General features: G+C 33.9%; 1 protein-coding gene across 1 annotated transcript; it reads right to left on the reverse strand.

Annotated features, from left to right (window-relative positions):
• Positions 1–10,452: 10,452 nt before the first annotated feature.
• Positions 10,453–11,616, reverse strand: LOC143557313 (uncharacterized). The gene has a single exon (XM_077046420.1). It carries the CDS (start codon positions 11,310–11,312, stop codon positions 10,551–10,553), a length of 762 nt encoding a protein of 253 aa, XP_076902535.1. The 5' UTR covers positions 11,313–11,616; the 3' UTR covers positions 10,453–10,550.
• Between the last annotated feature and the right edge of the window lie 1,728 nt (positions 11,617–13,344).

Below are 13,344 nucleotides of genomic sequence, written 5' to 3' on the forward strand. Positions count from 1 at the left end.
CAAAATTAGCAGGTATGTTCTCTGGTGTATGCGTGCCAACAGACATTGGATCTGGACGAGTGAAACCGAACCCAACCCAAACTTACAACAACAATAGCGACGGTTCTGAAACAACTGCAGCATTAGCGACGACGAACTGACGCTAAAAACAGCTACAGCGACAGCCTCAATACAATCAGCAGCACCACCGTCACAAACAGCAGCAAAAGCGACAAAACTGTCGCTAAATGCAGTAACAGCAATGAAAGTGTCGCTAACAGCACAAACTCCGTCGCAAACTGCAGTAAGGTAAATACCAACGAAGAACTACTAGTGTTATTGAATAATGAATCGAGTAGTTTTGATGAAGCGAAATCGAAACCCGAGTGGATGAAAGCGATTCGGGCAGAGATCAATTCAATCGAGAAAAAGAAAACGCGGAGTTTAACGGGGTTACCAAAAGGAGTTAAACCAATCGGTAAACGGGTATTCAAGGTAAAACGGAATCCCGGCGAGTCGATAAACAAACACAAGGCGAGGCTTGTAGTGAAAGGATACGTGCAATAACCCGGGATTGACTATGATGAAGTGTTCGCTTCGGAAGCACGAATCGAGAAAATACATATTTTGGTTGCTCTCACGCGGATTAAATTCAAGAAGATGCAAGATTTTCAAAAGTTGGAAGATCTTCCCTGTACGACTCAGAAATTCAGGGGGCGATTGTTGGGAATTCCCGAGTCAGTCAGTGGCTTGGTGCGTGGGACGGCTAGGATATTAACTTGGCATGCAAGTTAATGATTAAATAATATTAATTTATTTATGGATAGTTTCCTATTGTTTACATGTTAGGAAGATGATTATTATGGAATTGATTAATTAGTATTCAAGTTATAGTATAACGTGTTAGGTTAGCTATTAATACCGTGTTTAGGGTATGGGACAATGTGTATCAAGTTTGAGTTAGATTTCTTGATCAATAAAGTTTGGATGTTAGCCAAATATTGTGTTCTTTGTTCCCATTCATTTGATTACCAGACTTAGGACCAAAATATTTAAGGTTTATAATAGTTTAAACCTAGGTCATATATTGGCCAAACCAAATAAACAATTAAATGACATTTTTCTCCAAACGAAATATATATATATATATATATATATATATATATATATATATATATATATATATATATATATATATATATATATATATATATATATATGGTTATCTGGAAAAGAGCCACAGGTGAAAAAATAAAAAAGAAGAAGAAGCATTATTGCAAATTTAAAACCGAAAGAACGACGTAGGACGGAAGCAAAGAGGCATTGATACGTTGTAACATCCGGCATCTCATACCACCAACATTACTTGTTTTACCCACTATATATAAGCTTACGGATTTTTTTTATTGCCCCAGTGGAGACTTCTCAAGTAGACACTCATCCTAGTACTACTTCACATGAGCACGCTTAATTATAGAATTGTCTTCATATCCACTGTCATTAAGCTAAAACCGTATTGGTGATATTTGAGAGGAGTGTTGAAAATGTAGCACATATCTGTCATCTTTATATATATCCGAATAGATTTGAGTATGTTTAATGTTTTTTCTTGTACTCTTGTGTTCATATATGTGTTTAGGCTGGTAACTGGAGAGTTTGTGGGCTAGATGTTGGGCAACATGCGCTACTACTGCTTGCTGCTTTGGTTCACGAGTTATCCGGTCTTATTTTGTATAAACATATGAGAGAGAGAGAGAGAGAGAAAAAGAGATCGTGAAGGCTTAGTAGAGATTTCATAATTATCTCTATACCCATCTCTCATCTCGTCTCGTCTCGTCTCATCTCAGTCTTTATCTTCATTTTTCATCATAATTAAGGTTTCATCATGTGACATTTGTCAATTTCGGGTTTTATTTGTATTCGTTTGTGTATTCGTTTATCAAGTAAACCGACCCGTTTTTTAAACCGAGACCCTTGATATATTTAAAATAATGGATTTTATGCTTCAATATTGTTTTACACTTGTTGGGTCTTTAAAACACCCGTTTGTTTTGTTGTTTTGTGTTTTGTTTGATCCATTTTTCATGCAAACTCTTGTGTTTCACACCCATATTTGACCACCAACATTACCCTATATATACACCAACATTTCCCTTCATTTTCCCCTGCTACATCTCCAAAAACTCTCTCAAACATCAAAGATTCAAAGTTATTTTCTTAGTGTTCTTGAAGGTTTGACTTCCAAAAGTCAAACTGAGTTTAATCTTTCATTCTAATTAGCTTATGTAGTCTTATTAATACTTGTTTGTGGTGGTATACATATATATAATATAATACCCCTTGTTACCTTTGTTAGTTACTTCTCCGATTCGAGTCGGTGAGGTTTCGGACCTTGTATGGCAAGGCTTCATGGAGGACTTCGTGTCCTTGATATATATATAACTATATAACTTGTTTATACATATTAATCATGCTTAACTCCTTCTCATTTTAGTTTGTTTTTCATATTTACAAGTTCCATGGTTATGGGTTCTAAGAGTCTATGCTTCTGTTTAACCGTAAATAGCTCAAGACCGTAAACCGAACTTTTGTTTAAAAATTTTTTGTTAACTTTTTGGTTGTAAAACTTAAGTATTTTCATTTGTATATTATTATACAATAACTTTGGTATTTGGGCATGTGGAAACCATCTATGAACTTGTTGTGAGATGGAAACCGAACCAATCCAATTTTACTCGCTTAAGACACACAAGTGTGTTTTCAGCTATCAAGACTTGTATCTTTCTTTAAAAATATTTTACAAACTGATTTTAATTATTTTCTTAAGTACTTGGAAATGTTGGATCCAACTTGATCTCATAACAAAGTTTGGACCAACAAAACCGAACACTCGCTTAACGTACGTTGTTAGTCCTAAAACAATAGAACTGCATACTTGGTTAAGTCTTATTAAGTTTTATTGAGTTATCTCATAATATTCATTATATTAGAAAGTTGACTTTGGGTTTGACCAATTATCAAGACCCGAACCAACAACTCGAAACACTCATTACGACCCGTTTTAGTATCTTTATCCCAAAGGAACTTGCATTTTTGCATTTCTCCCACCTTATTACTTAACATAGGTTAAGTAAATATTAAGGTTAGATACTTTAACTCAGTTTCGAGCAAACTTACATTTTAAAGGGTTATCATTACAATTTATTAAATATTTACATTTTTAAACCTTGAACTTTAATTATTTACATTTATCAACATTTATTTTATTAAAAGACCTTCAAGACAACCTTTTTAATTCAAGACTCCCTTTCACCTAGACTTTGCCCGTCAAACCTCATCCTTCCGGTTACTCGTCATTGTTACCAAATCAAGTTTATAGCTTGAATGTGAGTACTTTCATACCCCGTTTTCCATCTTTTGTTTTGGGGTGACATTTCATACTTATTCAACTAAATGCTTTATACTTTAATCTTAACCCACAAACGTTATTGTATACTTTACTTAAATAATTGCTCCATTTGGTGTTCTATGATTATGTGCCTATGTGTTTATCGCTTTTGGTTGGTTGATCTATAAAATCCTAGACTATTTGGCATCCCCTTATAGCACGGTGTCGTTAGCGTAATGCAATTAACGATAACTATAAAATCCTAGACTATTTGGCATCCCCTTATAGCTAGGTGTCGCTAACGTAATTCTATTAGCGATATCTATTTATCCAAGTTATTGCTTTAATTTATCGTTTCATATACAAATTTTGTGGCTATTTATCACTACTTACCTATATGCTCAAACTTATGAATTGCTCACCAACATTTGTGTTGATAAACTTTATTTTATGAAATGTTACAGGTTTGACTTTTGTTGACTCGAGGACTTGACGAAAAACGTTACCAAGACTATTAGTTATATATCAAGGATGTTTACGTTATGAATTTACTTGGTTAAAATCCTTGTAATGGAGATCTAATCCTTCTCGAATAGGATTAATTGAAATATAGCCCATCTCGAATCGGGCCAACTATCCTTTAATTTCTTGTTTAAGTTCCGGGTTTCTATCATATACGTTGTGTTTTTTTTAGTACTTTAGGTCTATTTTTAGGTTTGTATATTTGATTGACGAGTAAATATTGGTGTTTAATTGAATGTTCTGTTTTCCCAAAACATAGGCTTTTTTCCCCTACTTTGTGGTTGTATACCAGTAGTGTGGTTTGGATATATTTAGGCAACTTTTTCGGTGCTGGTATCGAAAAATTTGGGTCTTCCATACCTGGATTTCCAGTTACTGTTTAATAGCTTCATTTTGTTAAAGTTCTTTATGATTCTATATGCTTTTTTTTTAGTAATTTAGGTTATTTTGAGGGTTTTTCCAAAACAAATGCATTTTTTTCCTACTTTGTGGTTGTATACCAGTAGCAGTTTTAGTTACAATTTTGATTGGATATATTTTGCCAACTTTTCCGGTGCCAGTACCGGAAAAGTTCGGTTTGGTTGTTCCGGACCCGTATTGAATGATTTCTTTTTAAAACTTTTAGTTAGTTTGTTTTTGAATTTATAACTCAAACCTTTCTTTTTTTAATTCACTTTTTGATCTTTTGTAGGCTTCGAGTTTAGTTTGGATTTGCTGAGGCTTTCAGTCCTTGCATGTAAAGGTATTCAAAGTTTTGTCGTGTATAGATATTTTATACGCATTTAGCTACTTTTAATTAAAAGTAGCACATAAACAATAGTAATTTATTGAAAGCTTTTATATATCCATCTTAGTGTAAATATGTTATTGAGCAAATTCTTAAGTTATTCATGTCGGCCTCATCTAATAATGTTACCGAACATCCGTTGTGTCCAAAAAGACAATGTTCGTCATCAGTTTCTGATGTGCATTCAGCTGATGTCTCTGACCCGGCAACCGTTAATAAGACGGTCAACAGTTTGACTTGTGTTTTGGGTTTTGGTGCAGCCAGCCTTACTTCGTCTTTGTTTATTTATGCGCGTAACAATCTGCGGACTCCGTCTAACCCTTGCATTTCTTTATCCGGGTCGACTTCAGACAGTTTGTGCTTTAATGATCTGGGAGACTGTACTTAGTCGTGTGAGTTTTGTGGTGCTCTTTTCTGGAATGCTAAACGACCGAGTTCGGTCCCTCTTAGTTGAAGGCCTAGGTATAATCAATGTTGTAAAGGTGGTCGTGTTCGTTTGCCCCTTCGTCCTGGTCCGCCATTGCAAAAGAAAAACTTTATTGAGCAACTATATTATCTTGAAGACATACATGCTTACAACTCAATGTTTGCAATGACTTCGTTCGGTGCAAAGGTTGACCGTTTAGTAAATAGCGGTTCGTCCCCATATGGCTATAGGGTTCAGGGTCAATTTCCCATTGGCTTGGCAGTATGTGTCTAGATAATGATCATCCTCCAAGATTTTTGCAGATGTATGGTCGTCTTTGTGGGTTGGTGTGCTAAATTTGTTTTATATTAAGCCCATAAGAACAGGTGTTCGGGACAAAACACAACTAATGTTTTAAAGTAACGGCAGTACGGGACTATCTGCTGTTTTATTTACAGAGGTCAAATTGCAAGATCCAGCATATTTTGGTCATATACGCTCGTCATCTTAAAAAACTTGTTTTCATTGTCATTTGCTGCAACCACCAGAAATAACGTGGGAGCTCTTTCTTAACATAAACACTGGTTTTGACTTTAGACTAATTGTTCAACACTAGCACACTTTGACCTGTTTGGTTTAATTCGTGGTGTTTTATGAAGTTTGACTTTGATTTGATTTGTGCTCTTATCCTAAGCTCGAACAGAGCTCGTGAGTCGAAAGGCAAATGATCGGCTTTCACCATTCAAAGCCGACAATTACGCTTAAAACCATTTCACCTATCAACTAAAAAGGTCAATGATCGGGTTTGAACGTTTTCAACCCAGGTTACGTGGCAGTTAAGTTATGGTATGGGTCGATTCAACCCTGTGGCCCAAAAGTTTGACAACAGGGTTGTTAAACGGATAGTGCAACACTTAAATTGTGTTGATATTTAACTCAAAATCTAAAACTAAAATGACAACTCAACATAATATTTTCTTATTAACATATAAAGTTTTGATCAATCTCACTTGGTAAGTACTATATCTGTGGTGGACTTTAAAAACTTAAAATGGGACAAATACAACGTATTTCGTTCATATAACTATTACATACAAAGAACATGCTGCGAGATACATGCGATTGGTGATTGATACATACTGTGGGGTCTTTTGGGGGTTTATTGGATCTATACTAATTTTTAGACTGTATCTCTCTTTTTATGTAAGTGATGACTACCTTTTTATATAAGCGATGACTACCGATACTACTTTTGGCGTTTGCAATTTAACCTTTTGATTTAGTGCCTTTTTTTAGCATAACCTATACAAATTTGAGCGTTTTTATAAAGATACGGTTTTAAGTGTTTACAGGTCAAATTTGGATTTAGTCTTGGTAACGTAACGAAGCTAAGCGATAGAATACGCACCGCTGCAACGCAGCGGGCATAAGACTAGTTTATATAAAACTGAAATGGTAGAAAGTTTATTATATACCGTGTCAAAGGTTAAATTCCAAATATGGTAGATGATTTATTATCATAAACCAAACCACAAGTATACGTATCTCTTCAATAATTCAAGACCCGCTTTGCAATTTGCATATGCTCTTCATTTGGTTTAGCCATAAATTGTGGGATCAAGCAAACTACATATGTTATATCGGGTCTTGCTACGGTTACATACATTAGACTCCACACTAATCAGTAGCATCCACATTTTTTCCCACTCCTGCTTGAGTAAGACCTTTACCTGGCATGATAGGATTCTTGACTGGATTAGTAGCCACATACTAAATCATTCCAGTACATCTTTAAAAATTAGCTAGCATACTATTTTGGGTATATGCGAATGCCATTTTAATCTTGACGAACCTCTACACCAAGGAAAAACCACATATGACAAAGATATGTCATATTAAACTCTTGCGACATAAAAGTTTTAAAGCTCCCGCACGCTATAATATCGTTGCCTTCATAAATCAAATCATCAACGCATAAACTTACTATAAGTATCTTGCTCCAAACATGTTTGACAAACAAGGTATGATTTTAGCTGAAAAGCTGAAACTTGCTGTTCGGCGTAGCTTGTTCCTCGTTTGCCTTCTATTTAGATGTAAAGTAAATGAATATTTGAAAAGACTTTTTTTTATATGAAAATCAGAATATAGTTTCTTATCCCACAATGAAGGTTCAGTGAAAAGCATAATACCTCTTCACAACTTCAACGGGTGTAAGCCATTGCCTTTTGTTTGGTTTAGTATTCATATAACTAGCATACCTTTGTATTCTAGTAGTTATGCTTAAAGTTTTACGTTTAAATTCATTATTTGTTTAACCGGAAAAAAACCCAAAGAACACGAAAGACTCTAAAATTTGATGTCTAATAATTCATGATCTGGCCGTGTGGCATGAAATGAAAGTGTCATTTTACCAAATATTTATTTTTTTTGTTGTAGATAGGAGTTAAGGGCCTACAAGAAGCGCAGTTAAAGATCTGTGCACTATGGGCTTTGAGGGTTTGGCCTATTGATCAGCCCAAATTTTATTATTCAAGTTTTAATAATCATGTATATTACTTTACTATTATTATTATTATTATTATTATTATTATTATTATTATTATTAATATATATAAAAGAAAATTTTGGTGCCGCATGTGTTCGATTGGGTCATTTGACGGCACCTTAATGGTCACTTTAGTTTTATTGTGTTGTTTGTATTTGTAACACCCCGGCCCCTCGCACCACCAATATTGTCCGCTCTGCCCACAAAGAGCTCACGGATTTGTTTTTGGTTGCCCAAAACGCGTTGGTGATGTTAAGAGGCAGGACAAGGACATTACTTATGAACCAATGATCTCTCTTGTCCACGGCCGATGTGGGATAGCCTAAGAGTGGGACGATGGTGTGTTTGCCAAGGGTGTTACAAACAACCCCCCTTTGGACTCATCGTCCTCTATGAGGCATGCCCCAACATCCCGAACGGCACAACCTGGCTTTGATACCACCTGTAACACCCCGGCCCCTCACACCACCAATATTGTCCGCTCTGCCCACAAAGAGCTCACGGATTTGTTTTTGGTTGCCCAAAACGCGTTGGTGATGTTAAGAGGCAGGACATTACTTATGAACCAAGGATCTCTCTTGTCCACGGCCGATGTGGGATAGCCTAAGAGTGGGACGATGTTGTGTTTGCCAAGGGTGTTATTTTTGTTTTTTACTTCTTGTAATATAATGAAAATAACGTAAATCAATCGAATGCCAAGTTGTTTTTTTTTTCTTTTTTTTTGTATTAGTTCCAATATCGTAACAAACATGACGGTTGTCGACCGAATTCACGTAGGCTTATCGTATTTTGTTTTAGTTTCAAGGCTGTAACGAACGTAACAAAAACGACTAAATGCCAAATTTGTTTTTTTATTTAGTTCTAATTACCGTAACAAACGCGGCAGAGACCAACCGAATTCATTGAGACTCGCCACCTCAACGTCTGAGATTGACAACGCCCAGATTTTACCAATGCCCAAGTTTTACCAACCATCACCACCCCATTGGTCAACCTCAATTGTTTATACTCCTTTTATTTTAGTTCCGATATATAACACGTAATCGAAACCAAAGGAATTCGTGTCAACTTACCGTTTCAATATCCGGGACCGACAACGCTTAAGTTTAACTAACACTCGGATTTTACCAATGTATCCTGGCGCAACACGCCTGATGACACACTATTTTATACTCTATACAATATACTACTAATAGACAATTTAAAACGTTTATTTTAAGCACTTTACAACATTCAATACATGAGATACAACATTTAATAGTGACAATATGTCATAGTTACATTAAATTTCATGTGCATTTGAAATTTCTTCAAAATAATTATAATTACTCTTAAAGTTAGAATATTGATTTTTAATCTTTTACTTACATTTTCTTTTATTTTTATTTTTAATCCAACTACCCCACGATTTTTAAATGGTCATAACCTTTTCATATGTTAATATTTTTTAAAGTAAACTGAATCATAAAAACGAGCATTTTATTATATTTTATTTGAGTATCATATTGCTATAGTTTTCGAAATAAAAAAAACTTTTATGCATAATTGTTTGCGGTCTGGTTTTGATGGTTTTAAATTAAACCATGAGCCAACTTTACACGTTTTTTTGTCATCGAAAACCGAAACTGAACTATTTAAAGTTAAAACCCAGCTAAGCCGAACCATTACTAACGATTGGTTCCTATATAGTTTGTACTTCGATAATAAATTAAGTTTAAGAATATTAGTCTACATGTACCTTCACTTCAAACCAAGCACCAACTAATACGTTACTTGAGAGAATTACAATATGAACAAAAATAACTTTGGTCACAAAAATGATAAACTTTATTAGAATAAATAGAATGCGCATCATAACAAGAACAAATATTACAAGGAATCAGAGCTAATTTAAAGTTGTAATAGATGAGTTTACTCGTATTAAATAAAGTTTTTTTAACTATATTTTAACTATATCAAATATATATGATAAAACATATCTAATACTAAATAAACAAATAATTAACATTTCAATATCTACGGTCAGCTTCAGTTTCAACCGTGAAGCTAGCCAAATTGATGAACAGTCTCACAATTTAAAGTGGTATAATAAGCACCCATAAATTTGTTACATGATTAACAAAGTATGTGTTTCTCGCTTCATCGCGTAAACACACATCTAGTAAATATCAAAGCCGGATCTTAATTCCTATTAAATTAATTAGTCTTATCTCATTTTACTCTAGTTTAAGATGTACTTTTTATCAAGTTTCAAGACTAAGTACAAAAAAATTTCAATGAACCTTACAAATATAAAACTCGCCTATGTAAAAAAAAATGTCGTGTAACTAGGGGCGGCCCCAATAAGGGCAATATGAGCGCCAGATCGGGACACGTTTTTTCCGGGGCTTAAAAGTTTTAAAAGCCTTTTTGATATTTTATATATATAATACATGAACACTTGTAAGCCTACTACCATGATAAACTCATTTTAATACCATAATTTGCTAATTGTTAAGTTTATTGCTATAATTTTAATCACTATTTAAAAAAAATCATGTTACATTATTTATTTCGTTAAAACATAAGGGGCATATTTTTCCCGCTCGACCGGGACATGTGAATTTGCCATTGTGTGTAACATATTTCTACAGAAAGTGTATGTGTCAGCGCCTTATGTTTACTTTTGGTGAACGACATTTCACTTTCTATAAAAGTATTAAACTTGTTTGATTGTGGATTTGTGGGCATGAACATTTCAAAAGATATGCATGAGTGACTAGAAACTTATAGGTTTAACCAATTAAGTAAATAGCAAAAACAAAACACTAAAACTATAACGCGGCCATGATCTATATGCTGGACGGATCGAGTTACACAAACTTAACTAAATTTATTTATCGTGTAATCATGTCTTATCAAACACAACAATAACAAAATTTATTCATTCCTTACTATGATTAGAAACCCCAAACCCATTTGAAAGTGCATGAACACTTGGATTGAAGGCTGAGCTTCCCAATATACCTTGTTTATATGGCAAGAATGTTTTCTTCTTCATGTCATTCGCAACTGCCCGGTTAACCTTATAATGTAACTCGTGAGCCGATACCCCCCTCCTCTTTGACCCTGACCCTGACCCTGACCCGTGTGTTTGTGGCTCGATGGACCTTACACTTGATTTCATATACTCCTCATCTTGTATCCTAAAGAATACGGCTGAGTATTTCTTCAACGGATCACGGTCCATAGCTCGTCCATCCGAAGCACTTCTAAACAAAAACAAGTTCTTGAAGCTCCACCTTTTCAATCCTTTAGTAGACGAAGAAGCAGAAAGAGTGGATGACGATGAAACCAGCCGAGGTTTAGTATTGTTGGTTGTAGGTGATTGTTGTTCCCATGGAACCTGCCAGCCCCTATGTGTAGAAAAAGACTGTGTTCTTCTGCTCCTGGAAAAAGACTCGTCTGGTCCGGTTTTGAAAACATTGGTTTTCGTCTCCAAACGCTTGATCACACCACCATCAAACAACTCTTCAGCCGGAACCGAATCATTAGTGAACTCTCCACTAACATCGAATTCAAAATCTTGTTCAAGAAATTTATATAATGGATTTGGGACACCGGGTTTGTCCTCCCACGCAAAGGGGACCGTGGCCGGAGAACTCGAGTGGAGATCCATGGAAGTCAGTGGTGATATGACTTCCATGGTTGTGTGTTGAAGAGGAAGACAGAAATGGCGGTTATTCTTATACAGATGAAGGTGTTGGAGATTAGACTGAGTCCAAGAAAGCAGCCGGCTTCTTGTTTAAGTTGTTTAACAACATTAATTTATATGTCAACAGCATGTGTTGATGTCAATGATTAAGGTTTCTCTAAATGTCTTTTCTTGTAGACTTGTTTTTTGGCACCTTCGAATTTAAGTGTGATTAAATGTCAAGTTTATGAATAAGTACATTTGAATCAAACAAAGTTCATATTTAAAAGAGTAATAACCTTGTTAAATACCTATGAAATTCATTCTAGAGAAGTTTTTACATCGAAATAAAATGCAAACAAACAAGCTGCGTTGCAAGCACTTTTTCATGAATAACAAAACTAAGTTGTTTAAAAATTATATAAATTTATAGATCCTAGGATCATGACATTACTATTCATGACCTGTTGAATACGACTAAGTAGCTTCATAGTCTCATACGCAAGGAAACCAGTACTATCAAATGTTTAACACTATCATAATTCATACATTACTTTTTAGTTATTTGGATGGAAAATCATCTAACTGTTAAATTAGTTACTACAAAATTATTTAAACAAGATAAATGGGTCAATTCTTTTGGCGACATTTTTTTTTTTTTTTTTTTTTGTGAATGATGTTGAAACCTACTTTTCTACCTAAATTACAATATCAACCGATAGAAATCAATCAAATGACATCGGATGTCTATTTAATTTAGTCAAAACTCAAAATGACGTTTTATATTGTGATATTCAACGAAAATGAGGTTAATATCGTGATTCATGTTTTAGGCCACATTTTATATTCTGACTGATTGGCTTTTTTATTGAGTTGTAACTTTTGTGAAGGATAAGCAACTATTTAAAAAAAAATAAATAACTAGAAGCAAAAGTATATATTTTCATGATTTTTCCCTGTTTGAGAATTAACATGTGTTACAACTTACAAGGACCAACAAGATTCACATAGCCTTTTATGAAGGTGGGAGACAAGATTATATACAATTATGTATCATGTCTTCTATATATACCGAGTCTTTTGCTTTTTGTTATGATTATCACAGGTTAAAAATGATCTGATTTGAACGAGTGTATTATTAGCTGAAATCGAATTAAGTGTACGAGAGTTTGACTTCGAGATTCATACCGAGCTTAACTAGGCTGACAAAGTTTAGTATTGTGCCTACATTTATAAAAGTATAATATTTTTATTTAATTTACAGAAGACGTCGTTGCAGAAGTCTAAATTAATGTGAGGAAAACAATAAAAGTTAAAAGTAAAAATACCTATATCGTTTATAGTCTATCAATTCTTAAAAATATTAAAAACCTTTACTCTTGTCACTACTAGAAAACATGTCAATTTCGTAAGAAAATTTCTACATGTAATTCCACAACGAATTTCCGTTAACAACCCCCCCCCCCCCCCCCATAAACTAGCTTAGATTTTGCTACAGTATTACAACAAATTAATAACAATACAATAACGAAAAATTGTTACTATATCTCCAAGAAAATTCCAACAAAAAAATACATTTATCAATTCTGTTTATTATTTTTGTTGGAAATGTGTTATCTATAATATTATACTTTTATTGAAAAGTTGTACATATTAGAAAAATAAATTAAAAAGAAATAGATAAGGTTTTGTTGGAAAATTGTAGAAGCTTTGCAACAACATACTTTTATAGCAATTTTTTATATTAGGTTGTTGGAAAAATGTTAGAAATGATTTTTCAAGCATGTGTTTTTCTCATGTTTTTTTATATAGAAAAATGAGTTTTATAATGAAATTAAACCACCATAAGAAAATAACTCATCATGCGAATGCTATTTTATATTAAAAATCATACTATTTTTCATGTATAGCTTATGTGTATAAAAAGACATCGGTGATAGGCATAACTTACATATGTGTAGATATATATAAACAGATTTTGTGTATTTTTTTTATTTAATGTTAGAATAAATGAATAAATATTGTTTTTTACCAATTTTTTGTA

This window comes from Bidens hawaiensis, unplaced genomic scaffold (assembly GCF_021521415.1).
Source record: "Bidens hawaiensis isolate Kalapana, Puna unplaced genomic scaffold, B.hawaiensis_p1.1 tig00018889_1, whole genome shotgun sequence".
Taxonomy (NCBI): Eukaryota; Viridiplantae; Streptophyta; class Magnoliopsida; order Asterales; family Asteraceae; genus Bidens; species Bidens hawaiensis.

Bases quoted from the DNA above. Each gene is read 5' to 3' on its own strand.
- LOC143557313 (XM_077046420.1), bottom strand. From the start codon at position 11,312: ATGGAAGTCATATCACCACTGACTTCCATGGATCTCCACTCGAGTTCT.